The following is a 27283-nucleotide window of genomic DNA, read 5'->3' on the forward strand; positions in this document are numbered from 1 at the left end:
TCTGTTTTGCCAGCCCTCATTAATACAGAAATTCTTTGGATTAACATTCCAAAGGATTATATTAAAAAGGGAGAAATCACCAAGTATGAGAACACCTGCAATACAGAAAATAAGATGAGGGATGCCAACAGCTCTGATCCCTTTAAGATATAATACATTTTTTTTCTTCCTCCTTATACTCTATTATATACTCTGGGTAAATCTGATGTTTTTCAAAGACAACAAAAATTGAGGGATTTAACTCATCGTCCACACAGCTGTCATAAAACCGAAGCCCATCAGCAGCCTTTGTCGGGGGACGAACATAGGTTGCATTGCCTTTAATGGAATCTCCAACCAATACACGAGCCACGAACATGATGTTTGTTTTCACTGCAGACTGACTGTATGCATGGGAATAGGAAGCATCTCTAGCAAAGTAACTTCCTAGAAAATGATGTGAAAACAGAGTTATAAGGAATATGTATAACGGGACAGAGAAAACTAAGCATCCTCTTGTTTTTCAGGAGGTGTTTCACCCAACTTTCAGGTCTCCTCTTACTCAGTTTACATAATACCGTAAAATTTTTTACAAGAGAAAGCATTTCACCACATCATTTCCATTCAGAATTTGCTATTTTAGGAATAATTTTTTAAAAACCAAAACATATAAAACCACTACAGGTATGTGTGTTACAATGAGAGGGATAGACAAGAAAACATGAGGACTTTCCACGATCATACTGAGGAATGCACACCCTTCTTGCTCCCTACCATGAAGACTAGCAGCCATTTCTCTGGCAAGTTCAAATTAGGACCTTGAGCCTTCAGAAGATCCCACCTATGGCAACTGAGGCTTTTTCAAATCCCTACATTAATTCTCTTAACACCTTGTGAAAAGACTTAGCCCCACACAAAGCAAATTCCTGCCCTCTCCAGAGGGAAGGAAGATGATAATACCAATTCCTACCTATTTTTTTCACCTTCTATAGTCAGAGACTTCAAAATTTTGATTGCTGCAGTATCAGGGGAGTCTAAGTAGACGTCTACCACACAGAGTCACTTCTACGTACCTTTTCCATAGTTTGTTCCATTGCTTCCGCAAATTCTCCAGTCAAAGTTGTGAACGCAGATGGCTTCCACGGAGGAGCTCATGGTTCCGTGGAACAAGAACCGTTCATTTACTTCCTTCCCTCCATTTTCCCTCTTCATCTGCTCCTTTTGCCTAATGGAAAAATGCAGGGGAGGAGAGCATGAGCCATGGAAGAAAAGGGAGAAAGGGGTTTAAAAAAGACAAAAAAAGTACATAATGTATGTGTAAATATCAGCTGAATGAAATTTCAGTCTGCTTTCTCCTCTCTCAGCTTCAAGATGAAACAGACCAGCAGTATGATGAACAATTACAAGATGAGCAATATACTGATACCACTGCCCAGCAATTATAGAGAACTTTACCTTTCTTCAGTGAATTTAAGTAAGCATCAGCACTACTCCAGTCCTCACTGTACCAACCTTTTGCTGCTCTGTAGGGTCCAACTAGTTCTGCTTTAATGTCTCTTGTCCCTTCGGAGCCCCAAACCCTGTGCAGAGTGGAGGTTGTACTAAGCGCAGAGCCTCCCTGCTCCAGCACTGGGCGAAAGCTAGAGGCAGCTTCTTCTTCATTCCCCTAGTGAACTGAACCTGCCATACGCACGGGGCCAGCTCTCCTGCAAGAGGACAGGCCTGAGACGGGCTTTCTGCCTGGGCTGCAGGCACCTAACATTCCCTCTTGCACCTCTCCTGTTGTAACCTTCCACCAGCCTGAGCTCCTGCCCCTCAGTGAGATCAGTGCAACTGAGGAGACAGAGCCAGAAGGAGTGAAACTGAGCCTTCTCTCACCACTGAAGACCTTACTGATTTAGGCCAGGGTCAGGCTGAGCTATGACCAGTATCAAAAGAGGAATTGCAACAGAAGGCTCAACTATCACTATTTCACAGCATCCGGACATCCCACAGGTTTTCAGAAGCTGTTGAAGCGGACAAGACAGTAATACTCTTCAGGAAGCGATCAGCTACAAAACAAATGGAGCTGGGGAGAGGGGACAACCCTTCCAACTTGTAAACTGCATAAATGAAAAGTTAAGAGCAATGGATTGAAATTTGTTCATTGAGAACTTGGCAATGTTAAACTCTGCCTGGTTAGCTTAATTAGCTCATTGGAGGAGGATCAAAAGAAAAAGTATGCACTATTACATATTTTGAAGTGTCTTAACTTTTGCTAGGTGACAAGACTTTATGAAATGATTAGGTGATAACTTCCTGGGTTCAGTCACTTTGGAGGTGAAAGTACTTACTTGAGCACTATTTTTCTTCTTTGTTACCATTCCATACAGTCCTTGAATACATCCATTAAGTATCTCTGCTTTTGTTTTAAACTAGACAACTGTTCTATGCAACAGCATAATCTGCTACCAAATTAACCTGAACACAGTCGTTTATTGTCACTAGCACCAGCTCAAATCTGTTGGTATCTAGCTTGGCATGAGGACCTGGAGTTCAGTATCACTGATGCAGATGATGAAAACCAGAAAGGAGCTCTGTAACTCAGAGATCATTAAGTTAAAGCACAAGGATTCTTTCTCAGTGAATACTGACTTCATTCAGCAAAGGTACTCAGACTTTTGAAGAAGCCTTGAATAAATCTGACTCGGGGGGGGGGGGGGACACACCAAACTAAAAAAAGGCCCAAGCACCCTCACCCTTGCCCACTTTTTTAGGAAGTATTTATTTCATATACTCTAACGGATAAACATTTGTTACAGACAACACATGCAACAGGCAGTTACTGTTCAGTCCCTGAGACAGTATGCTATTCCACGTCACTGTGGGTATCCTCACCCCAATTTTGCGTCATTTGTGTCTTTCTGTCCGTACCCCTCTCCCCATCTTCCAAGGAGTCATCCAAAGGGAACCTCCCCCCAGGAGCACGGCATTCTCTGGAAGGCCTTAGCCACTTAATTTCAGCCCTGAAACTTGCCCTAAGAAGGAAATACTGGTCATGTTCAAGCATAGGTGGTAACGTCTTTCCTTTCCTAGGAAGGAGATACAGGACACCAGCTCCTGGAGGCTCCCTCCCCATAAGGATGAGGAAACAAGTACTAACCACTGAAACACTTTCCAGAGGGATGGATTCTGAATCCTCTGTATTTTAAGGACATTGTAGCTTCTCATAGTCTGACGAAACAGCTGCTTTATTTTGTTGTATTCAGAGGTTGTATTACTGATCTCCACTGCCTATAAAATATAAACCAAAGCAAAAGAAGACATGAGGCTTCAGTTAGCTTGTAACATGCAGAAGCCTAATTACAGCAGATACACTTTCAGAATGGTCCCCAAACTATACTTAGGAAGTTTAATTTAATTGTGTCTATGTGGATAATTAGGACATAAACTTCATATGCACATCCACACTTTTTGTGTTTAAAAATCCACCAAGAAATGCAATTTTTTGCCAAGGAAAAGTTAAGGCAAAACATAATTAAAACATGATTCAAGCTCTTCTGCTTGCTTATATCATGCTAAAGTTTTACAATTTTTTCTCCAAAGTACTTCATCTTCTAGAAAGAACACTTCTCTTCTGCAAACTAGACTGAAAATGCATAAAGCTGGCAGACTGATGTCACTGAGTAATACTTTCCACTTTACCACTGCCTAAGTCAAGTGAGGACTCAAGATGTCTTGAACATCCCATGTATCAAAGTTGTGTTTTAAGCAGGAAAGCTGAGGTCATCCTAGAAGGTAATACGAAATCAACATCTTAACCTCTCAGGCAAAAGCTTCACATTTTAGAAGGCTGAGTTTAGAGAGGATATTTATTCACAGCTGCATATAAGTAAAGAAGTGTTTTTCTGGACATCATGTCCAGCTTGTGCATGAAATACTGAAGAAGAGGCCTATCATAGGAAAGTCTTCTAAGGATTAAGAATAAAGTCAGCTGCACAAGGAAGAATTATTTCTTTGAATTTATTAAAAAGCTTTTACAAGGTTGAATGGAATTTCCCATGTGCTAATACAATAATATTTTGCAAAGCCTCTTTACAACACAAGACATAAAACAATTTGGATGGGCAAGTATTTATTATCTGCATGCTCTGTGACACTACAGCTCAAGTTGCTCACCATCACCTACAAGATGAAAATTATGTCACTACATTTCAGTATGACATCTTTTATTTATACATAAACAATTCTTATTTAGACTAAAAGTATGCTTTTGCTATGTTGCATCTTTTACTGAGGCACCGTAACCTTTCTGGGTAAAACAGAGGGTCAGCTGCGTGGTACAAGGCCTAATCCTTTAAGAAAGGTACTTCAATTATTTTATCATATGATGGCCTCCAAGCAACAAAGCCAGTTCTCTTTTGCATAAAAACTTTGTGGGATTGTCCTCATTTCCCCAAAGACACTTCCCCTGCCAGTAAAGGGTAACATCACACTGCTATTGCAAGTTGATACTTCATAGCAACATAACTTCTTCAGCTCTTTTCCTCTTCAGACCTAAAAAGGAAAATCCTAGAGAGGATAAGCATTTGCTAACCCACTATCAAGGAGTGGAGCTCCTGAGGCAGAGAAAGAATCACTGGCCTGACGATAATTTCTGTTAGTGTATGACTGTACAAGAACATTACTCTGAGATATCAAACCTTGATCTCTAGTTCACTTAGGTTTTGGAAGCACCATTGTTTGTATTAGTGACAGTGACTCAGCTAGAACTAACGTCTATAAAGCACACAGATAGGCTCTTCGCATTGCATCAGCTCCCGTTCCTGTTACGGCACAGCAATCTTTGGCATGCGTGTCAGGATTCAGCAACACAGCAGCTGCACAAAGACATCCTCTGACATAAAAACACACATTCGTTGCACACGTTTCTCAGTTGTACATTAAAAGATACAATTTAAAACCCAGCATGAAGTTCCAAGACAATATCAATTCCTTTTTTTGCCTTTAAAAGGTTTACCAACTACTAATTTCACTTTGTCTGTTAACCAAAAGACAGAAGAGATCCACACCAACTTTCCAACTGGCGTTACCAATTTCTACTGTGCATTTCATACACTCTACTTTCTATAGAACTATGATTCTCAATGATTTACAGATTAAGACACTGCAACACTCAAAAAATAAGCAATGTTACCAAAACAGAGCAGCTCTTTTTAAGCAAAGATGACTTTCTCCCTATTTCAAATAGGTGTTCCTTTTTAAAATGGATCACTTCCAGCGCAGCAAATTTTGCCAGGATTATTTGTCAATGTCTGAAGAGAAGGGAATTCATCAAGTCGTAATTGTCAGATGTTACGATGGTCACCACATGCATGCAGAATCCCAGCCAGTCCCAATATTACCTACTGCAAAAAAACAAGCTTAGGGTCCCACAGAAATATTTAAGCTAGCCCAGACTTTTACTTTTAGTGTCAACAGGTACTGTGGGCTTTGTCACTTCTTAGGCACAGAATTAACTTTTCCTTTCCTATGAAAGGCACTCACTTTACAACTTAAGAGCTGGTGTTCTTAGGTGCCAACTCAGCAAGCAGACTGAGCTCTGGGAGACAAGATGGTCCTTCGTTTCATGCATCCCCACAAGTACCATCCCCGTCCAGCGATACCATGGATCTACACATAGCATTCCAAAGCCTCTCACACTCGCCTCAGTGACTCCAGAAACACCCAAACAAATGGAGTCAATGAAAATTCAGACTGAAGTTTTCAGAGTAAGGGAAGCAGTTAAGTACGTACAACTCGGACACCTAAAAAGAACTGGGCTACCTGTCTTCCTAGCATTCTTTTGAAAAATTTAAGTTTGTGTTAATCAGTTAAGCTGCCTATAAGCCACGGAAAGAGCTGATTAGCTTTATTATTGATTACCTTTATTATTTATTCTTGACCTTTATTATTTATTAAGCTGATTACCTTTATTATTTTGACAGAGCTCAAAATACCACAGGCCCAAATCTTCAAAAGGTCTGGCTGCCAGATTCCCACACAAACTCATTATTAGTTCATTCAGCAGGTGCTGGACACCTGACACTTTCACAGTCTTGAAAAACCAGGCTTTTTTGCTAATCGTGAAAAACGGCTATTTGAAGGGAGCTAACGTGCAGAGCAGTTGATTTAAATTCTACACATTGATTTTTTCATCAGAACTGTATTTAGATGAATTCGCTATATACGCACATGACCAGATACTGGTATTACATTGAGTAACGCATAATCCAACACAAGAGGGTAGTCAGGGTAAAGTGAAACATTCAGCACAAAGCAGAGTAACAGAAACCAGCCCATGGAAGCTGAGAGACATGGTATTTCTGGTTCCCATGCCACTGCCAATGTAACTACACTAGGAAAGACAAAATACAAAGAGTGAGAATAGCAATGGAGCTCTCTGCCAACTGAAAGTAGCCAGAAAGAATTCTGGAAATATGGTTATTACTTCTGTCCTGTCCCTAGCCATCAAGATACCTGTGCCAATACAACTTGGTCAGCATCATACGAGATTCTGCGACACAGTCAACAAGGAAAACCTCCTACACTCCACATTATGTGCTGTTCCTTAATCAGGGTCAAAACCACTATAAAAAAGGACAAGTGTAACACCAAAAAGCCTTTCTTCTAGTATACCGTGGTACTTCCAGTTTGTGCTGCTCTTCCAGGAGGACTGCTTCTTAATAATATTAGACCTAGTAATTTTAAAAAGACCTGCACATTTTTGGTCTTGGTGGACCAAATAGGAACATAGACTTTGGGCTGGCAGGGTTTTGGTTTGTTTTATTGAAGAGATCACTACAAATGTTTTTTGATATTATTGGCTGTAACTCTATTTCTGCCATTGCTTGAGGCCATGGTTTGCGCTCACATCTGTGATGTATGTGACAGTACTGGGTGACTCGAAAGAGTGTATACAGATTTCCTTTCCTCTATCTACAGTCCAAACTTTATCCACCACAGCCACAACGGTATTATTATTGGATGGCTTTTTAATGGCCTACACAGAAAGGGTTTGGTCTCAGCCCAGCTTCTAGTGAAGAAATAGACACTTCATAGAAGCCCCTTGCTTAACTGATCCACTAAGTCACCAAGGTAAGTAATTTTTTCATTTTTAACAGTGAATCTTTTTGTCTTGAATTTACTGAGTTTTGGTTTTGCATGTAGATAGATGCCTAAAATGCAGATGAAGTTCATGGGAATTTGGCACCTTTTTCAGGAGCTCTTGGGAGATCACCTAGATCTTTAGCACACCCACCCAAGAAATCATTCCTGTCCCTTTTTAGCATTGACCCAGTTACAATAGCTTCAGTTAAGTAGCATCCTTTTTTGAATTGTGCCTTTCCATCAGAATTACAAGAGCCAAAAGGAAAAAAAAAAGATACCTTGTATCCCAAGTCAGGCAGCGCAGATTGATCCCAGTGGCTAGGACAGGCTTGATTTGGAATAGAAGAATTCCTCTGGCTGTTTGCAAACAGAAACGAGGTGTTAGTAATTCTAGTACTGATCTGAACATTCAAATTGGCAGCATCCCCTTTGGCCAATTCCTACATTTAAAAATAAACAAAATAAACCACAAAGAAACTGGGAAACGGCCTCAGTCTGTGAGCTGGGCTTTGCATGCTGCCATTCAATTGTCACAGTCCTCTTTCACTTGCTTCTTTAAGAACTGTGCATCACCAGTCCTGTGGATGTGGTACCTGGAGTAACACATACCCCAGAAACCAGCTGATGCACCAAGCTGGGAGTTTGCGATACAGCTTCTGTTCAGTCAAATAGGTATGCTTTCTTCTGGCAACAGCTGCGTTCTGTGCACAATTACTGCCAGCCAGTACTGGCAGCCATTTTGCCTTATAATTACTTCTGAAATATGAGAAAACGACTTAAAGAGTATCATTTACCCTTTCTTTATCTTCTGCACATCTTCAGAAGACACAAACTTTGGTCGCCTGCAGACCCTTCTTCGAGTTTTAAAAGAGATGTTTGTCTGGGTCATTTCTTGAGGAGAAAAGAGAAGAAAAAAGTCATGAATAAGTCTACAAGATGCGGTCACTAATTAACGACAGTCATTCATTGATGAAAAGTGCATATTCATTGTCAAGTCTATCTGCTGAAGCATAGTTGCACAAAGCCTATGTAAGCTCCTTGTCCTTCCTGTAACTGTTATTTAACCTGTGCCTATCTTGCTTGCTCCCTTAAGTCATTCATGCTCTTTACATGTTGCTTCAGCACCATAGAAAGGTGCTTGGTTTTTCATTTTTACCATCCACATCGTTAACTCACTTTACTTAAGGTTTACTATGCCTTTATGTGAGGACTACGAATCTTTTTATTTCTGGTCCAATGCAAGTCTGGATAGCATCAAGGAATAAAGGGGAAGGTTACTTTTGTAAGGAATTTCCTCTGGGCCATCACTACCTCACTTCCCCTTCCAAAGAGTAAATCTGGCAATGTTAGTAAAACAAGTCATAGCTTCTAAAAGCTGGGATAGCTTGCAAGTTAGACTTTGTAAAGCACTGCATAGTTGTAAATGAGAACCTTTAAAACGAGAACCTTTAAAATGAGTACCTTTAAAATTGAGCTGGTAATGATTCAAGCCGGCCTGGAAAGATATGGTGGCATCTGGATCTGCTAGATACAGATTCTCAATAACATCAGAAGATGGCGACTTCACACCATCCCCTTCTCCCTTTGCGGAGGGGAAAGAAAAAGCAGGGAGGGAAGAGTAATGAGTAAACACAGTCAGGACTAAACCCTGGATAACGAGTTTGGGTAGAGGCAAAGAAGAGGCAAAGAGTAGGATGAAGAGGAATCTACCCAGAACTACCGTGGCCTAAAGTGTGATTACCAAACACTCATAATATACACACAAATACATAATTAGTAATGACGGACACACATGTATCCCATTTAAATTTCTGTAACAAGTTGCACTGGTTTGGGCTAGGATAGAGTCAAACTTCTTCATAGTAGCTAGTATGGGGCTGTGTTTTGGATTTGTGCTGAAAATGGTGTTGATAAAGCAGGGATGTTTTAGTTACTGCTAAGCAGTGCTTACACAGAGTCAAGGCCTTTTCTGCTTCTCACACCACCCCACCAGCAAGTAGGCTGGGGGTGCACAGGAAATGGGGAGGGGACACAGCTGGGACAGCTGACCCCAACTGACCAAAGGGATATTCCATACCATATGATGTCATGCTCAGCATATAAAGCTGGGGGAAGAAGGAGGGGACATTCAGAGTTACGGTGCTTCTCTTCCCAAGCAACCGATATGTGTGATGGAGCCTAGCTTTCCTGGAGATGGCTGAACACCTGCCTGCCGATGGGAAGTAGTGAATGAATTCCTTGTTTTGCTGTGCTTGCGTGCGCAGCTTTTGCTTTACCTGTTAAACTGTCTTTATCTCAACCCACGAGTTTTCTCACTTTCACCCTTCTGATTCTCTCCCCCAACCCACCGGGGGGACTGAGCAAGCGGCTGTGTGGGGCCTAGTTGCTGGCCGGGTGTGACAGATGCACTCGACTCCTTGACCAAACTCATGTTAGTTTGGTTCAGGCTCCAAAGGCATTAAAGGCCAAGGCCATGACCAGGCCATGACCTTCTGTAGTTCCAACCTGTTCTCTGAAAACCCACACAGGAACAGGGTGACATGGTGAGCATTGATGTGTATGAGCTTGGAAACTGCAACATCGATCGTGCGATTAACACATGAATAGCAGGTGGTTCTTCCAAGACTCATTTGTCAAGAAACAAAGTAAGTTGTGGGTACAAGGAGTCTCATGCATACCTTTTCCATTGCATGTAATTTGACTACGAGCCAACCACTTTATTCCATAAATAAGACAGCCTGAGTGAGCTTTTTTTGAGCTGTCCGTGCTAAGGAGCAGGCTGCACAGCAGTGATCTCCCCCTGAGCTAGGACACCTCTCAAGATTACTCCTTGAGGCCGAGAGACCCCTTACCAGCTGCACATCTTTGGTAAGCAACCAATATTGTGCATAACTTTATATTATAGTATACTCAGATTTTGTATTGGTAACTTTGAATTACTATTATATCCTCTGTGCAGTAAGTAATAGAGTGAACCTTGCCATTGGACTTTGTTAAGTCTCACTTTTATTACAACATCCTACTTGAATAAAACTACTTTTGCTGCTACCTTTGGCGGTGGTTCTTTAAACAGTCTAAAATCTCCCCCGCGACAAACTGGCACAGTCGACAGATTCTAAATCTGCTCCGCGACACCGGGTTAAAACCACGATGCAAGTATAATTCTCTAATGTACAAAACAATGTAAAATATGAGGGTATGCTGATGGAGATGCTTTCCATTTAAGCTGCCTACTGAAATCAAGGCCCACCATTGCCAGAGCCACTATATCCATCATCTTTCCCTGCCTACTTTTCCATGTCCCTGGATCACCTTTCTGTTCTGCCATTTATGCAGCTGTACTGTAAACCAGATGGGGAAAACTCATCTGCCCTGGGGGAAGGAGAGATTCCTTATTTTTTTTTCCTGCATTTTTCAGATAGATCACTCTTCTCAAAGAGGATTTAGCCACCCAAGGAAAAAGGTAACATTTGATCTGAGAGAGCAGAGCAATCCTTGCATGTCCAAGGAAGCAGGACAATGCTTAGAAGAGACCAAGACTACTTCCTGAATAATTTAAAAGGCAACACATTTCAAGGACAGCGTATACATGTTGAATCTTGTAGAAGCCATGGACAACTCCAAAAGGGAATCTGACTACAGAAGCCAGCATGCATCATCAAAAACAGTCTGATCAACACAAGCTAAAAAAAAAAAAAAAGGAATTTTGCTTTCCTGCATTTGCCAACAAGGTCTTTGTCAGGCAAGCAGTTATAACAAATCAGCGAGACACAAAGAAAGATTATCATTTGTACTGAACCTCACTGCAAGGAGATAAGGCGTGTTCCCTCCCCTCCAGCCTGTTACCATTTTATCACATCTGTTATGAACATCCGTAGCTTTACTTGACACTGTAAAATTCAAGCACAACTATATGCTTAATTAACCTTGCTGAGTAAAAGGGAACAGGGGGAAGAGGCTCCACACATTTCTTCAGAAGTGATTCAAAGCACAGGATGTGGACTCACCTGTTCTCCATATTCAATCCACTGGCCTTGGTCATTCTTCCAATACCAAATCCACTGCGTGGTCAATACAAGTGTGGGGCTTGTGACTGATGATTGTGTAGAGAGGCGTCGAAGCGAAGAAGAAGAGCAGGTCATTGTCTGAAAATCAATGTTCTTAGCTGCTATGCTGTAAGGACAAATTCAGGTTTATTATAGTTAACAGTATATATTTTATCCTCTAATCCCCAGTTTAAGCTGGTGCAATTTTCTTTAATGTAATGTGATTGCCTGAGCTTAATTAGGCCTGAAATAAGAGTATTTCCCACAGCATGCATGGCAGCTCTGAAAACAGTTTCCAATCTTCAGAAGCGAACTATGGCCTGTGAGACACTGAATGCGATCTCAATCGCTAGCCAGATGTTGCATGCCAACTTTACAGACAGTCTGAGGCTACACGTATAATGTGCAAAAGGTATTTCTGCAATAAATAAGCATGGCTACAGCTTTTCTTAGTACAAAAATGGAAGTCAGTAAGTATGTGACTGAGTTTACCAGCAAACACCTGCAGCTTATCAACTTTGTTCTTTTTCTGTGGTTACAGAGGATGCAATCACAGCTGTGAGTTCTGTAAATAGCATTCATCACTGGAACCACATGGGCTCTTACTTCTGGGAGGCTTGAAAAATTAACTCTCAGGCAGAAGGGCTTTGAAAGCAACCTCCTCTTGGGAATCTTGCTTGCAGTTTGCACCATCCAGCAGCCTAGTCAAGCTGCAGATCAAAATCATGTGCTGCCGGAAGCAGCATGGGCCAAAATGACTATACTGTTTTATTGAGGCCAAACTTGGGGTCCCCTACAAATCCAGGTGGCTTATAGTGGGGCTTTCAGAAAGGAATTAAAGGGAAAATGCGCTCTCTTAAAAAAAAAAAAAAAAGATGGACTGCTTACACAAAGGGCATTTAATAAAACTCCTCTAGGCACATTATAGATATTATTATATTGTATTATTATAATAGATACTAGCTGCATTAGGAAAGGAATAGCCATAGAGAAGGACCAGCTCTGAACTGTTGTTAAAAGGCCCAACTTAATTATTATAAATAAATAATGATTCGTTATCTGAAATACTAATATTCTAAGCACTAAACTCCCCCCCCCCTTTTTACCCTGTATAGAGTTTTAAATGCAAGCTATTGTTGTGTTATTTTTAGAAGACAAAAATGGGGTGATATTTCCATGCAATCGCTTTTACTTTTCTCTTTAAAAAGAAAAAATTCTCATCTGTACATCCTCCCAGATTCTGAGAAGCTCAGTAATCAGAAGTTATGAAAGTCAGACATCTTTAGGAAGAAAACAAGAGTTTTTCCTCAGGGGCTCAACCACAGTACTCTATGCAAGCAGTCCAGCATTACTATACCTGCTGTTTCCTGGGTCACAATACGCCTTTTCAATTTCCTCCATCATGGAAAGGTCATTCCAGGTGATCCCATTATATACCTGCCATCGATATGGCAAATGGTAATGAACAAGTCTGCATTTATCTGTAATGACATCAGACATAGTTGAGGGCTCTGCAATCATAACACAGAGAGCAAGACAAGAAAAAAAAAACAAAGGAACGAGCATTTTTTACACTCTGGCTTTATCTCCTGGGCTTTGGTATGAGCAATAAAGACAGAGTGTTGAAAATAGAAATATGTTCGAACAATAGGGGTGTGTGTTTCTCCAGTCTTATCTAGAAAAGCAACATAAGCTCTCATACTGCCAAATATATTTCAACGAATCCACAACCTTCCCTTTGCTGAGACACGACATTAGCAGCTGGGAGAGCAGTACCACAGATAGGAAGTATGTGTCTGTATGTCACACACCACCATGTTTCTCAGCTATACAAAGTCTAGTCTACATATCACATAAGCGCTCCAATATATTTGGTTCTCTCTTTCCCTTAGAGCTTACGGTGTGGTTACCAAGTCCTGAACGTTTTTTTTAGGTCCCGCCCAAAAAATGAAGCAGCATTAAAGGACTGTAATACTCCACAGAATATCCACCAAGAGGGACCCTACAGTCACCCCTGAACAGGTAGCATACTGCCCTACTAACAAGAGTGCTAGGCACTCTTGGAATTGGTGCTTCACTTCTCAGAAAATGGGAAGCAGCAACTTTTAACTGCCTTGCATGCAAGACCTGCAGCAGTGCTACATACCCTTCACACAGGAAGAGAAAGACTTCTGGGGTTTTTTTAAATCATCTATGTTTTCAATGCACATATGTCTGTGTGTTTGAGGTCGGACCTGCTTAACACGCCTGTATGAGTGCATGCTGCTGGATAAAGGCAGAGGCTGACCTCCAGGCCTCCTGCTGCGGGAAGCTGATGTACGCTCCACATCCCAGTATGGACCAAACCTCTTATTTACAACTTTTGAGCCAAACATGGCATGGCAAAGCACACTAACTCTCCAACTATTATTTGAGTTTAGCTGTTTGGTGGTCACACTATAGCTGCTTTGAGCCTGACTTCCACAGCTAGCACACAGGTAGACCATTGACATTATGCAGGTCCAAAAGTTCATAAACTTAAGCCTCAAGCCTGGTCCTAAAGAAGCAGAGAGTCTGAGAAATGTGATACAAGGCTGGAGTAGCTGATGCACAGACAGAGCCAAAAGGAGTTTCACCATTCCTGAGCCCTGATGTATCTGACCACAGAACGTATGCAAACTAACTCCAGTTATGAGGACAACAGTGTCATTCACTCCTTTCTTCCTTCTTTTTGTTAACACGGCTGGAGTGCACGCTGTCTTGAAAGCACTGTGCTTAAATTAACTTGAAAAGCTGTAGACAAAACCACGCTTGGTCTCTCTTGGCCAGATTTCATTTCTGTGATCCATAAAATATCCATAAAAGAGACAATTTATTTTTAAAGTACTGTCTCTCTTCAAAGGAATGGTTAAGAAGAGGTATTATCAAGCCCTGAAGTAACTTACTCATTTGCCTTTTAGAAAAGGAGCTTCTGACGGCAGAACTGCATCTTTATCTGCGCACAAACCCACTACAGAAATGCTAAATACACACAAACATCTCAGATCAAACAGTTATCAGGCAACTTACTGTCCACATCCTAAGCACAAGCAAACACAGTCTGATCTAATTTAAGTGGATCTTTTACCAAGACCAGGAGGTCAGAAAAGGAGTAGTCCTTTAGAAAGCAACTGGACAAGTTCATTGAAAGAAAATCTCATGATATCTCCTCATGACCAAGGAAGAGCCTAACCTTGGGGTTAGGTGACTGTTCAGGGACAGCCCCCCTCCCAATTGTTTATACCTGTATTTTCCCCCAGACCCCTGTTATTGGCCACTCCCAGATAGACAATGGACTAGACTTATCTTTAGCTTAGCTGGTACAACTACTGTGTTTTCTTAAGATGCGTTAACATCTCAGATCACTTTTTAAAGGACTTAATGGGGAAGAATATTGCTATTAGCTGATGTACGTAGGATACAGCAGGAATAAAGGCAGCAGGAATAATGGATGACATATTGTTACCAGTCGTCAATGACAACAGCATAAGGCCAGCTCTTAAAATGATCTAATAGTCACAGAAATTGTAACATTTAACACTTGAAGGGTTTTTGCCACAGAAACATACCCAAAGCCTGCCCCCATCAACAGGACTGAAATAGGCCATAGATGGATCATCTAGAGGAGAAAGGGTTTAAGTGTATCCACTTGACTTTCCTCTGATTGATTATGTTTGTAATTCTGACAGTGTTTATCAGTGACTTGGAAACAAAGCGAATGAGTGAGAAGGCACAATCGCCACTGTCACTCCATACGCCACCACTAGTCCGAGCCATCGAGCGGGGAGCGCCTCTGCAGACGCTGCTCTCTGAAGATAACATTTTTATAAAGCTTACCTTTATGTTTGCAGTACTTCCAGACATAAAACACGCATATCTCATCACACTTATCATCTTCTTTTTTGTCCTTCGAAGCTTCAGCAGAGGAATTGTCTTTTTTATCTACAGGAAAGGACACATCAGTCCTTATTTGCCCTACCAAAATACAATTCTAAAAGAACGCCACTGCAATTGGTATTTCATCCCAGAAATACCAGAGCTGACCGCAGCAGCCAGGTCAAGCACTTTCAGGATCTGACTATCCCCTGTACAGCCCCCCGCGTGAGTTAGGGCTTTGTGACTGACCAATAAACCCCTAAAACGGAAGAAGGCTCAGTGGAGATGGCCAAGGGAGATGTGCCCATGGAGCTCAGAGTAACACAGGGTGTGACTGACCACGGCTATTGCAAAGAAGCTGACTTTGTCTCAATGCAAAGGTGACCGGAGGGTGGCTTTTGTTTTAGATAACTGGCTACGTCAGCTGAGTGGATCAACTGGTGGTGTAAATGTTTCTACCCGAGTTAGCCAGACCAGCATGAGGGGAGTGAATACAGGGCTCAGCCCAACATAGCAGTATAAAACCTAAACAACTAACAAAAGAATTTTGAAGAGAGCAACGGGCTTTAGCTGGCTTCAATGCATGTATTCCTTCCTGGAGACTGGGGACACCCAGCATTATGACAGTGAGCGTATTTACAGACCTGTAATGGGAATCACATTGGTATTGTGATTGAACTACCTATTGCAACTGCTATGTTTTGGTAAGTGTAACTTAACATTTGTATTGTGTTTTCAGTGTATTTTGCATCACTCTGCTACATCAGAAGTCTCATTGTACTGGGCCTGGCTAAGATGGAGTTAATTTTCTTCATAGCAGCACATATGGTGCTGTGTTTTAGATTTTTTGACCAAAACAATGCTGATAACACACTGACACCCTAGCTTTTGCTGAACAGTGTTTGCGCAGCATCAAGGCCTTCTCCGTTTCTCACTCTGCTCCCCTCCAGCTAATATATTGGGGATTGCACAATAGGTTGGGAGGGGACACAACTGGGCAGAGGACCCAAACTAACCAAAGAAATATTCCATACCATATAACATTATGCTCAGCAATAAAAGGGAAAAGAGGGAGTTTTAGGAGGGTTGGTCATCTTTTGCTCAGGAACTGCCTGGGCATCAGCCTATCCGTGGGAGGTGGTGAGTGATTCCCTTTGCATCACTTGCTTTGCTTTGTTTTCTTCTTTCTTCTTACACTTTCTTCTTTCTTCTTACACTTTCTTCTACACTTGATATTTTTTTTCCTTTTCCTTTATCTTGAACCCCAAGTTTTCTTGCTTTTATTCTTCCTTTCCTCTTCCCCTGTCCCACTGGGGGCCAGGGGGAAGTGAGCAAGTGGCTGTGTGGTGCCTAGCTGCCTACCAGGGTTAACCCAACACCTGTGTAACATCAACCATCTTCAAATAAGTAAATTTGATATTAAACATTTCGCCCTCCATGTGTGGAATATCTACAAGAACCTGTTCAGAGAGTATTGGACTCTGACAGGCTTTAAAGCCAAGACCCTTCTGCCCAGGAGGACAAGAGATTTACGAGTACCTATTCACTCACTGGGAGGTTTATCAGGACAACCATGCTACTGACAAAGCTATATCCATTCCCTGGGGACAGAAGGCAAGGAAAGATATCATACGTACAGATACAACTCCGTCACCCTCCCAGGAAGGAAGCAATGTGTCCAGAACAGTACTGAGATCAATCCCTGACTACTCCCCATTGTGCCGCACAATGCTTGGGCAGAAATCTCAACGCTCCTCCACAGGCCATCTGGGACTATGGCTTTCGGCATACGGTAGGGTAAGCACATAAGCTGCACCCCGACTACTGCAAGGAGCTGTAGGGCTGTGTGAAACCAAATCCCAATGAGAACCACTGATCTCATGACTGGAGGCTTAGAAACAATCCATACCTTCGTCTTTACCTCCAGCTCCTGTTGGCAACTGGTGTTGGCTCTGACCACGTACATTGCTCCTGGGACCTGCACGAGAAGACCGAATGAACAGCACTGCTGGACCAGAACCTCAGCCAGCTGGCAACATCCCAATTTGTGTGTTGAGGATTATGTCCATCACACATATAATTTGCCACCGGTACTCCACTGCTGCTCAGGGTAGAGTTTCAAATCCCAGCTAGTCAGTTATCGGCAGCCACTCAACAGCAACTTTGCATGCAGTATTTTAGGCAACAGTAATGCAGCTCTCGCTCCCACACTACTTGCCCATGACTTACACCATTCCTGAAAGCAGATTAGCGGCAGGAGGGAAAAAAATACGTACGCGTTGTAAGACAGGAAACAGGAAAGCTGATCCACATGGAAACAGTTGGTACTTATCTAGGTATTTACCTTCTGAAGGTGGCATATCCAGTGTGAAGCCCACTGTTTGCAAAGTTATCTTCAGTTCTTTACTCCTCATAACTGCTTTTTTTCTCAAGAAATCTTCTCTTGGTTTGTACTTGTAGTCTGAAAGCACAGAAAGGATGATGGGGTTTAGCTGTGAGGTAAGGCAAGAATGGCTTCTACCTCTATCAGACTCAGAATCCTATTTAAACTCAGTGTTCTTACAACTTACTTTTCCCCTTCATCAGTTCCTTGTTGAATTCCACATGCTTGTGATCACATATAGTCTGGATGTTTGAAGCTATGCTCCCATCCACACCTCCAGTTTCCAACACTCTCAATGCATGGGCATCCAAGAGGTTATGGGACCTCTTGCATTGAAAAAATCTACATTCCCCTCGGAGAAAGTGTCGACAAATATGAAGCTTGTTACAGTTGTTTTGCTGCTTGCAGGTATCATCCTTTCTGTTGTAAAATTGGCAGACCTAGAAGTGGGGAGGATAGATGCAATATGAAATGGAAAAGCACATTAGAATCAGTAATTTTTTTCTTTGTTCTATAGGCATGCAGCTTTAACAGCAGAAAACCTGTGACTAAAAAGCATGTGTTCATTGTGACTTCTTTAATCTGGACAGAGTTCTTGCGTGGAAGAGCAGGCATTTTCAGCTGACTCATGCATTTTCAGTTTTAAAGTTGTGCAGAGCTTTTTTCGAAGAAAAGCCAATCCAACAAGCATTCATTTTTGGCACTCCTAAGCAAGACAGTTACATAATAACTGACTGTTTTACAGTTATTTTATTAAAAGCAAAACAAAACAAAAAACCCAAAACAAAACCACAACAAAGAACAAGCGTCTCAATAAAAACATATGTACTGTGTCAAATGAGGTATAATTTCATGGAGCTGAAAGAGCATTTGCATTTCCTATTTGTAAAGCTTATTCTGCATTGAAGACTTGGGCATCTAAAAATGATAAAAATGCTTTGAGATTAGAGTACATATGGAAAAAACAATGCACTTCTTTATTCCTCTGCTCAGCAAAAAAAGAGATATGCAGTGAATTGGACCCAGAGAACAAGCCACACACCAAAAACTCCTTCATATTGCCCACCAAGCACCACAGCAACACTGCTGCTCCTGCACCACAGAGGAGCAGCCCGTAACAAGAAAGCTTATTAAGGACAACACACAGCTGTCTGGCAGACAGCCCCAACATCACACCAGGAACTGTCACAGATCTCCTCCCAACCCCTGTTCCAAGCAACAGAAACAGTTTTTGTGCTGTGTTGCAACTGAATATATATAGATTTATATATCAACTAGGGAACTAGAGATTGTTGAGATGGCAGTGTTTAAAAGACTGAAAAATCAGGCCAGTTTCAACTGCAAAACAACTCTACTGGATTCATATTCATTAAAAATCCCCATTGCCAAAGGCGAGTTCCTCCATCAGTCAGTATCATGTACAGAACAATTAGCCTTCACAAACTTACTCTGAATTAGGTGGGAGCATACAAAGCCATGGAACTGATGTAATTTCAGTGAGCACTGATGGCTACAGTCCTTGATGGTTCTTAGCCTCTGCGGGATGCAGAAACCAAAGGGGGTTGTCTTCTTTCTTCCCCATCTCCCCTCTGTCATTGTGGATGCTTTATGCTTTTCTACGCTTAACAGCCCGAAGAATGCTCTCATTTGCTTTTGACATCTTATTTTGGGGATCTAGACTTGTTCTGGCTTTGCTTGTTCTACTGGATTATTCTGCTTCCATCACATACCCTACCTGCCTGCTCTGCAGGATTTTAATTTTACCAGATATGTGCAGATTTTACTTCTACATGTTTTCCTGCACCCTGTTTGTGCAACTATATCACAACTTTCCATTTACCCCCTTGCAATTATGGCTATTACATATATTTTTAAGCTCAGCTGCATCACAAAACGCTATCAGTGGTGTTACAATCCATTGGGCGCCTGTGCAAGATGCTGGCAGCAGGGCTGGCCTCTGTGAGAAGCTAAGGGCTGCCCCACGCTGCACACAGCTGGCTCCAACAGACCCACTGCAGGACACAGCTGAGCCCATCAGCCAAGCTGGTGGCACCTCTGGGGAAACATATTTAGGGAAGGGCAAACTGCTGTACAGTAGTGAGGGGGGCAGTGGGGAAAGTGTGAGAAAGTCCTGCAGGCACCAAGGTGAGAAGGAAGGGGAGGAGGTACTCCAGGTGCCCTAGCAGAGATTCCCCTGCAGGGCTACTTACAGCTGGTTGGCCAGGACTGTGTCCGGATGGCTTTTGATTACCTCCGAGGGGGTACACCACCATGCCTCTGGGCAACCTATGCCAGTGCTCAATCACCCCCACAGTAAAAAAGCATTTCCTGATGTTCAGAGGGAACCTCCTGTGTTTCATTTTGTGCCCATCACCTCTGGTCCTGTCACTGGGCACCACTGAAAAGAGCCTGGCTCTGTCCTCTTTACACCCTCCCCTTCAGGTGTTCGTAAACATTGATGAGATCCCCTGAGCTTTCACTTCTTCAGGCTTAATAGTCCCTGCTCTCTCAGCCTGTCCTCATGCAAGACATGCTCCAGTCCCTTCATCATCCTAGTGGCTCTTTGCTGAACTCCTTCCAGTAGCTCCATCACTCTCTTGTACTGAGAAAATAAATTTTGGAAAATTAATTTTGGACCTATTTTCAGCTAATGTAGTGGGCCACTGTAGAAGACATTATTGAAGAGATGTGACTCTTCAGCCACATGAAGAGACAGTGACTCCTAGCAAATCTATGCAGTTTACCTGTAGGCCTTGGTTGCAGAGGCCCATATGTTATCATTAGTGACAGCCACATAAAGGGAGCACATACCATGTCATTAGCATCGACTGCCTTTAACAATACAACCTGTATGTACTGTTTGTAAGAGCTTGTTGCTATAGAGATGCATAAGAGCATAATGCTCCCAGTGAACCTCAGTGCACCATCTAGAACATTCAGTTTTATATGGACAGAAGACCAATAGCTTTGGGTTTTTGTTCCAGAAAAATACTATGAAGGTGTGAACAACAGCAAGGGTGCTGAACATCACCACGGATGGGAATACTGCACAGCAAGCCATGGTCCTACCAGAGAGGTCTGTCTGATGCTGTATTGTCATGGGTTCCCATGACATCAGAAGGGACACATAAGATTTCTTCTCATTACAACCTTCAGTAGTAACCAGCTATTTATTGTAAGCATCACATGCCTTTCTTAGTGAGACCCAAAAGTACTAGCACCTGCCAATGCAAAGCAATTATTCACCTACTCCAGAATTTTGGGTAAGTCAATTCATTTTTTTCTCCTTCGTTTTCCCAACTTCGTCCGAGGGGAATGTAGAAAGGCTTGTATCTCCAGAGCACTCTAAGATCTATGTATCAAGAACATATGCAAGTGCTAAGTAATTACAGTCTTGTGGGAGATGCTTTGCAACTTCAGTCACTAAAGAACTCAAATCTTACATCACTGCCAAGGGATGGTCTTCCTCAGTTGAAAAATATTGCTCTATTCTGGGGGCCCGATACCACTCAAAGTGTTACCTTCATCTAAAATGTACATGCCTCACCCAAGTGCCCACCTAACAAGAAAAATAAGTTAAGGCTTTAAATATGCAGCTTGGTTTTCTGTCCCTCCAAGTGGAGATAACTGTTCAAGTTACTGAGCTGGAAACAAACAGTCCAACATCCACCAGAGACAGACAAGCAAGCACAAACTAAGGGCTGCGATATAAACTTACACAGTAGTCCCTCGGTTCAAAAGAGTAATATAGTTTGCTGGAAGTTTCTAGAAAAACTTCAAATCACTGCTTTCTTAATAGGTCTTTCGCCAACCCAATCTTTCCCCCTTAACTTCAATATCCTCTCCTTTCTAGAAACTTTCTCCTCCAAGAATACTGCTAATCAAAACCAGAAGCAGAGAGCACAGTTTGTCACGCAGCCTGAAGCTGGTTTAAGAACTACCAAAAAAAGTATAAGACTTATGTCAGACACTGGTTTTGGGGGCCTGAGCACAGGCATTGCTTTCATGCTTGCATCTTCCTGCTCAAGAGAGTAGGGGAAAAAAAAGGAACTAAAATACAGAAACGGGCAAAAGCTGAGAGAGTACTAAAAATACAAACATTTTGTATGGAGCACCCATTACACAAAATATGACTTTAGGGTAGCGGGGATACCAGCCACTTAAGTTACAAAGTGAAGCTCCCGGAGATTTAAAGACACTGAATCTGTTTGAGAGCGATTTTGTAGAGCATCTAAAGTAAAATGTAGTTTGCCAGATGAGATTTTTACATGGGAGCATCAGAATAAACTACCAAACCAGACCAAAGCGCTGCCTCAGCAAAACAAAGAATCCACTAATTAGCTACATCAAGAAAGCACACCGCCCCTTACATTTGCCAAGACACAAAAAAAAAGGAGAGCCAGAGAGACAGTGAGGGAAAACGTAAAAACCCCTGATTTTGCGGCGCTGTTGTGTTTTTCTTACCCTGCACCCCAGTTCAGGTCACAGATAACCAAAGTTTCCTCTTGCTTGAGAGCTTCATACATGCCATTTATCGGCACACACACAGATAGTCAGCATTTCTAAGCAAGGAACAGCCAAGCTGGCTTTCACACCCCTCTCCCCAGCCCTCAGGTTTATGAATGGCCTGCATGGATCACTGTTTTCTGCTATTTCTGCTATTTTACTCCATAATAGGAGTTAAGGTGCTTAATTAGAGGTAATTAATGATGCCTGCCAGCAGTGAGGGCTGAACAGATATATAGATAATAGCTTAAGAGTAATACCAATCAATGATGGTTGCTATTATCTGCTCATTACTGGGAGTAATTAAATAAGAAACACTTAAGTTTTAGATGCAGCTGAGCAAGACAAAGATATTATTAACCCTCCTTACTTATCACCACCATGCTCCTTCAATCTGCCAGCACAACATATTGTAAAACACTACAAAAGAAGCCCCAAAGATCTATTTTGTCAAAAACCCAGCACTGTCACAGCGGGGAATAAGAAAACAATAGAACTGTTATGCCAACAGATCTGTGGAGATTACAACCTCCAAAAGACAAGGGTAACAGGCAGTACTCTGGTAATTTCTTAACCAGGAACAGCTGTAGCCAGAACAGGATATTCTTGGCTTAAAACAGTCATACCTTGAAGGTAGCACTGCCCTTATACACACATGCAGAACCAGAATGGATTGTTCAGCCAAATTTAACAAAATCAATGACTTGCATACAAACCGGACAAAGGTTGCTTTGTAGAAAATCAGTGTACAAAACCTCGGTGTGCTTTGAAAGGGGCAGATTTTACACGAAACTGACTGCAGTCATTTGGTCATTTTCTCATAGATTTTTCTCACTCCCCTATACCCTCAAGCACCAAAATGTGCAGGCCTGTGTAGGCTGGAAAAGGAAAGGGGCCCTCGCTTCCTAGTCTCCATCGTCTCTTGGAGAAGAGCCAACAAACTGGGTTTGGTCAGGTCTTTTATCCTGTAAGCATGTACAATTATTGTGATCTTTCACCTCCACCTTGCTTACCTCACCATGGGTAAACCTCTGGTGAAGTTGCAGACTTTTTTTGTTTGCTTGTTTCGAGTTACTTTATGGCTATCCTGTTGGGATAACAGGAATGGCACACAGAATCACTATGGTTGGAAAAGACCTGTAAGATCATCAAGTCCAACCATCAACCAACACCACCATGCCCACTAAACCATGTCCCGCAGTGCCTCGTCCACATGTTCCTTGAACACCTCCAGTGACGGTGACTCCACCTCTTCCCTGGGCAGCCACAAAAAAAGGGTGTAGCCTTGCTGTCTGCTTCCTGCTGTCAGAGGATGGATCTTCTGCTGACAAGTCACAGACGACATGGCCTTATCAAGGTGCAAGCTTTCTGGTTTTATGTAAGCAACGCACTCCTCAGTGTTTAACAGTTTTATTGCTGTTATTTTTTTTTTTGTTCTAAGTACATGGCACTTTCACAACCCTTGCTCCGTATTGCTTCTTCTGGTGCTTTCACACACAGCCATTCACATTACTACTTCAGACTAATCTTAATATTTCTGTTATATATCTTAACAGTTTGAAATTAAGATCAGACCTCCACCTTCTCCCTTGCCCTCTCCCACTCCTAATTAACAAAAGCTTCTCTTAAGAAATCAGTACAACTCACATCAGGGAGGAGGAAAGGGTCATTCTGGAGAAGCAGGACTCGCAGCTCATTCTCATTGAGGCCAAACAAGTTATGAGTCTTTAGAACTTTCTTGTTCTCAGCATTGATGATGTCGTGTGGGTACTTACAAGAGCTGCAAGAAAATACACAGAAATATCAACGTTTACTTTTTCAGTCAAGTTGATTTAAAGAACCACCTCAGATGACTTTTCTCAAGCTCAACGTTATGGAGAGAAAGGCAGTTTGGCAAAAGTCTCTGTGAACATTTACATGGTCTCTGTAATCAGCTACAGAATGGACCAAACAGCATAATAACTCTGTGAAATACAGTAGCATTATTATCCCCACTTTAAACATTGACATGGCCAGACCAATTCTAAGAAACCTAGCAGCACAGATTTGAAGGCAAGTCTGTTTACCCCACGCTTTCTTCCACTCCTGTAAGAGGCTAGTCAAGTCACACAACGGAACAGCTGGAGGGAAAGCTAATTTTAGAGGAATACATCAACAACAGTGGAAGTTGCAACACCCTTGATTTTGTGAACGTAAAAGGCTGTTGTCCTAGGGATGGCATGTAAAGAAAGATACAAGAGTCGGAGAATGCAAAACAAAGAGATAACGAAGCTGAAAACAAGACAATTTGTTATCTTTGCTGGCTCAGAAGTTGAAAAAAAAAAATCCAAGAAAGTTCATTAACTTCTGAGTTTTGGATAAAGAAGCGATTCAAGGACAATAATGAAGATGCTGGTGCCACTTACTAACCCAAGGGAAATGTCTGAAGGGAGTATGAACTACAGAAAGAGAAAGATTGCCTTTTTTTTTTTTGCATCTATTTAAAAAGATAATGCAAATAAATAGTAAGAGAAGAAACATAGTCAACTTGTGCATTAATTCAATGCAGTAAAATACAGCTTCCTTATGCCTTGCCCTTCAAAAGCCGTAAGACTAGACCTACTCAACCAATAAAAGTACCTGTTAATCTGTCAGACTCAAGTCTCTGTTCTCTTTATCCTTTTAACCTCTAGTTAACTCCTGAAACTCTCCTCGTGAAAGCTTTTTTACCTCATGCTGTGTCTGATCCAATCCTTCCGTACAGACCCTTGTGTAGACATTTCACCCCTGACCCCTGCCTACCTGCTGGACACATTGCTTTGTAAGCAAATAAACAAGAATGCGAAGTCTGAAGGGCAGAAGCGTGCCATCTTTGGTCCTGAGAAACAATCTTCTAAGGATACTAGATTCTGTAGACACTAGATTAATGGCTATGAAGGTAGGAGAGCTACAGAGTATTTGAAGTGGGAGCCATTACTAGCGTTCCTCCACAGTTAACTTCACATTCCACTGACAGTCACAAGGTGATCTACATCACTTGAGTACATTTCTAAAGTCAAAGGCTGCAACAGTCCACAAATACATTGATAACCAAGCAGCTGAGTTTAATGACACATTTAGAAAAAAAGCAGTGAAAAGTTACTTGCCGGACATGAGTTAAAAACGGGTTTAACCGGACTAAAATCCTGATTCCACTAAATAGTAAGACCCCAGTAACTTGCACAGACATTTTCCTTTCAAAAAAATCTAAACCAGAAAGGATACAAGATCTGGAAGCAAGGCTAGATTTTTAACCCATCAGTTAAAAAATATTCTCTGTCTTGATCCATGTGGTCCTCCTAGCAGTATTTCTGCCCTCCCATTTTAATCAACCTCCCTCCCACAAAAGGCATACTCTTCCTTTTATTAACACATACAAAGGTGATTTTAAATACTTTTAGTGCTATTGAGAGGACAGAATGGTTTATCATTACAAAGAGAATCACCTCCTTGCACATTTTAGTTCACACAGAGTCATCCAGCACAACAGCCTATATGCACTTGAAGGTATTTTTACCAGTGAATCACACAGAAGCTAATCACACAGTCAGTAAAAAGAGAAACAGTAAGAAAATCTTAGCATCCTAATACTTCGCTAGTACCATTCCAAGATAGACATGGCCCTTCCCCTCCATTCTCTTCGAATCCAAGCGCACAAGGAGCTATTTTGCTGGGGCAGAAGAAGCAGCAGCTGGTGTGGTATCAGCACATTACTAACACTGCAACAGCGCAAGACCTGGGGCTTGGGAGCTTAAACTGCAAATTCTTCCGTCAGAGCTCACCGTTGACATTCATTGTCACCGAAAAGTTTCTCACTTTGACTTCTGCATTTGTTTGTGGTTTCCTTTATCGTTATTTTTTTTTAACTAGGTACCACCTTTGGCCTGCCTGTGCCTAGAGAGGCTAGTCCTACCCCTCCTGCAAGTCCTCCGTACTTCCAGAAAATGGGACTGATGTACGTGGGAAATCAAACACTGCCTCTCACAGAAAGGGCTGTAAGCGGAGCAGCGACTTACAGTAACTTTCTAGGTTAAAACCAGAGGGCATGCTAGCACTTTGCTTTTTCTTACCAGCGAAATATTTGTAAACTATTTCATCCAGATGCCAGTGGGCTGAGGGATGGCTGTGGCAGACTAGCGGCTTGAACAAAAAAAGCGTACCACTGACAAAAGAATCCAGGCTTCTGAAACCTGCAACCTACGGCGGTCACTTCGGGCTTTGACCAAACCAGCCAAAACAGCAAACGAGTCCTTGGCGAGCAAGAAAGGCCCGGGACGAGGCTGCACGCGAGGGCACTGGGCCTCTCCTCCTGCGGAGAGCCGGGGCAGAAGCGGCACCCCCGGCGAGGCGGGCCGGCCGGCGCAGGCGAGGGACGGGAGCGGGCGCAGGCGAGGGACGGGAGCGGGCGCAGGCGAGGGACGGGAGCGGGCGCAGGCGAGGGACGGGAGCGGGCGCAGCCTGCCGCCCCGCCGGAGAAGCCCGGGGGGGTCTGGTGTGTGTGGGGGGGGGTCGGGCGTGTGTGTGGGGGCACCCCCCTCCCCTCCGCGAGGGCGGCCGGCGCCAAGGGCTGCCCGCGCCCCGCCGTCCCCCCGCGCTCACCTGGGCCCCAGGTTGCACTTGCCCATGAGGTACAGCTTGCAGAGGTGCAGCCGCTCGCAGCCCCCGCACTCCTTGCGGACGCAGACCCGCACGGCCGACACGGCCAGGACCCCCGCCCCGCCGCCGTGCCGCAGCACCAGGAACCGCTGGGGACCCGCCGCCGCCAGCGTCTCCTCCAGCTGCTGCGCCGAGAGACCGATGTGCTCCCGGAGCTCCGGCAGCTCCAGCCGCCCGCCCTGGGCGCACAGGGTCTTGGTGAGGAAGCAGCACACCGCCGGGTCCGTCATCGTCCCCCCTTCGCCTCAGCCGGCCGCGGTGTGACGAGACGGGGAAGCGGCGCGGGACGCCCTCGGGAGGAATCGAAACTGAAGGCGCGGGGCGGGCCCGGCGGCGGGCGGGGCCTGCGGCTGAGGGAGCGCTGAGGGGTAAGGCGGGAAGCCGGCGCCAGGCCCGGCCGCCGGCGCTGCCAGGGAAGCCCGGAGGCTTCCTCGGCTGGAAACCACCCAGGAGACAAATAATGCGAGAAGTGATTGAAAAGGGTGTGGGGTTTTCTTCGGTTTTTTGTTTGTTTGTTATTTTAAATGCCGGGTTCTTTGCTGTTTCTGTTTGGATTTGGCAATGAACCGCTGCCTGGATGAAATTCCATGTATAGTATTGTTACCGGTCCCTATATATCACGTATGGATCCGTGCTAGTCCCTCCCAGAGCGTGTACATAGAGCAGAGCACCA

The 27283-nt window shown here is 43.1% G+C and overlaps 1 protein-coding gene across 1 annotated transcript; it reads right to left on the reverse strand.

Moving 5' to 3' along the window:
• On the reverse strand, positions 1 to 26840 carry LOC104256063 (zinc finger CCCH-type antiviral protein 1). The gene is made up of 14 exons (XM_059816276.1): positions 26554 to 26840; positions 23584 to 23716; positions 17618 to 17870; positions 17392 to 17508; positions 16957 to 17025; positions 15009 to 15113; positions 12511 to 12634; positions 11115 to 11280; positions 8569 to 8689; positions 7902 to 7998; positions 7386 to 7464; positions 3122 to 3252; positions 1053 to 1204; positions 1 to 426 (listed from the first exon to the last, which is right to left on the reverse strand). Exons 1-14 carry the CDS (start codon positions 26838 to 26840, stop codon positions 143 to 145), a joined length of 2118 nt encoding a protein of 705 aa, XP_059672259.1. The 3' UTR covers positions 1 to 142.
• Positions 26841 to 27283: the final 443 nt, after the last annotated feature.

Source organism: Gavia stellata, chromosome 4, assembly GCF_030936135.1.
Source record: "Gavia stellata isolate bGavSte3 chromosome 4, bGavSte3.hap2, whole genome shotgun sequence".
Classification (NCBI taxonomy): Eukaryota; Metazoa; Chordata; class Aves; order Gaviiformes; family Gaviidae; genus Gavia; species Gavia stellata.

Coding starts and splice junctions, on each gene's coding strand:
- LOC104256063 (XM_059816276.1), bottom strand. CDS start 26,840: ATGACGGACCCGGCGGTGTGCTGCTTCCTCACCAAGACCCTGTGCGCC. Junction 17,871..23,583: donor ACCCTTTCCTCCTCCCTGAT/GTGAGTTGTACT, acceptor CCCCACTTCTAG/GTCTGCCAATTTTACAACAG. Junction 1,205..3,121: donor CTCTGGAAAGTGTTTCAGTG/GTTAGTACTTGT, acceptor TTTTTCCATTAG/GCAAAAGGAGCAGATGAAGA.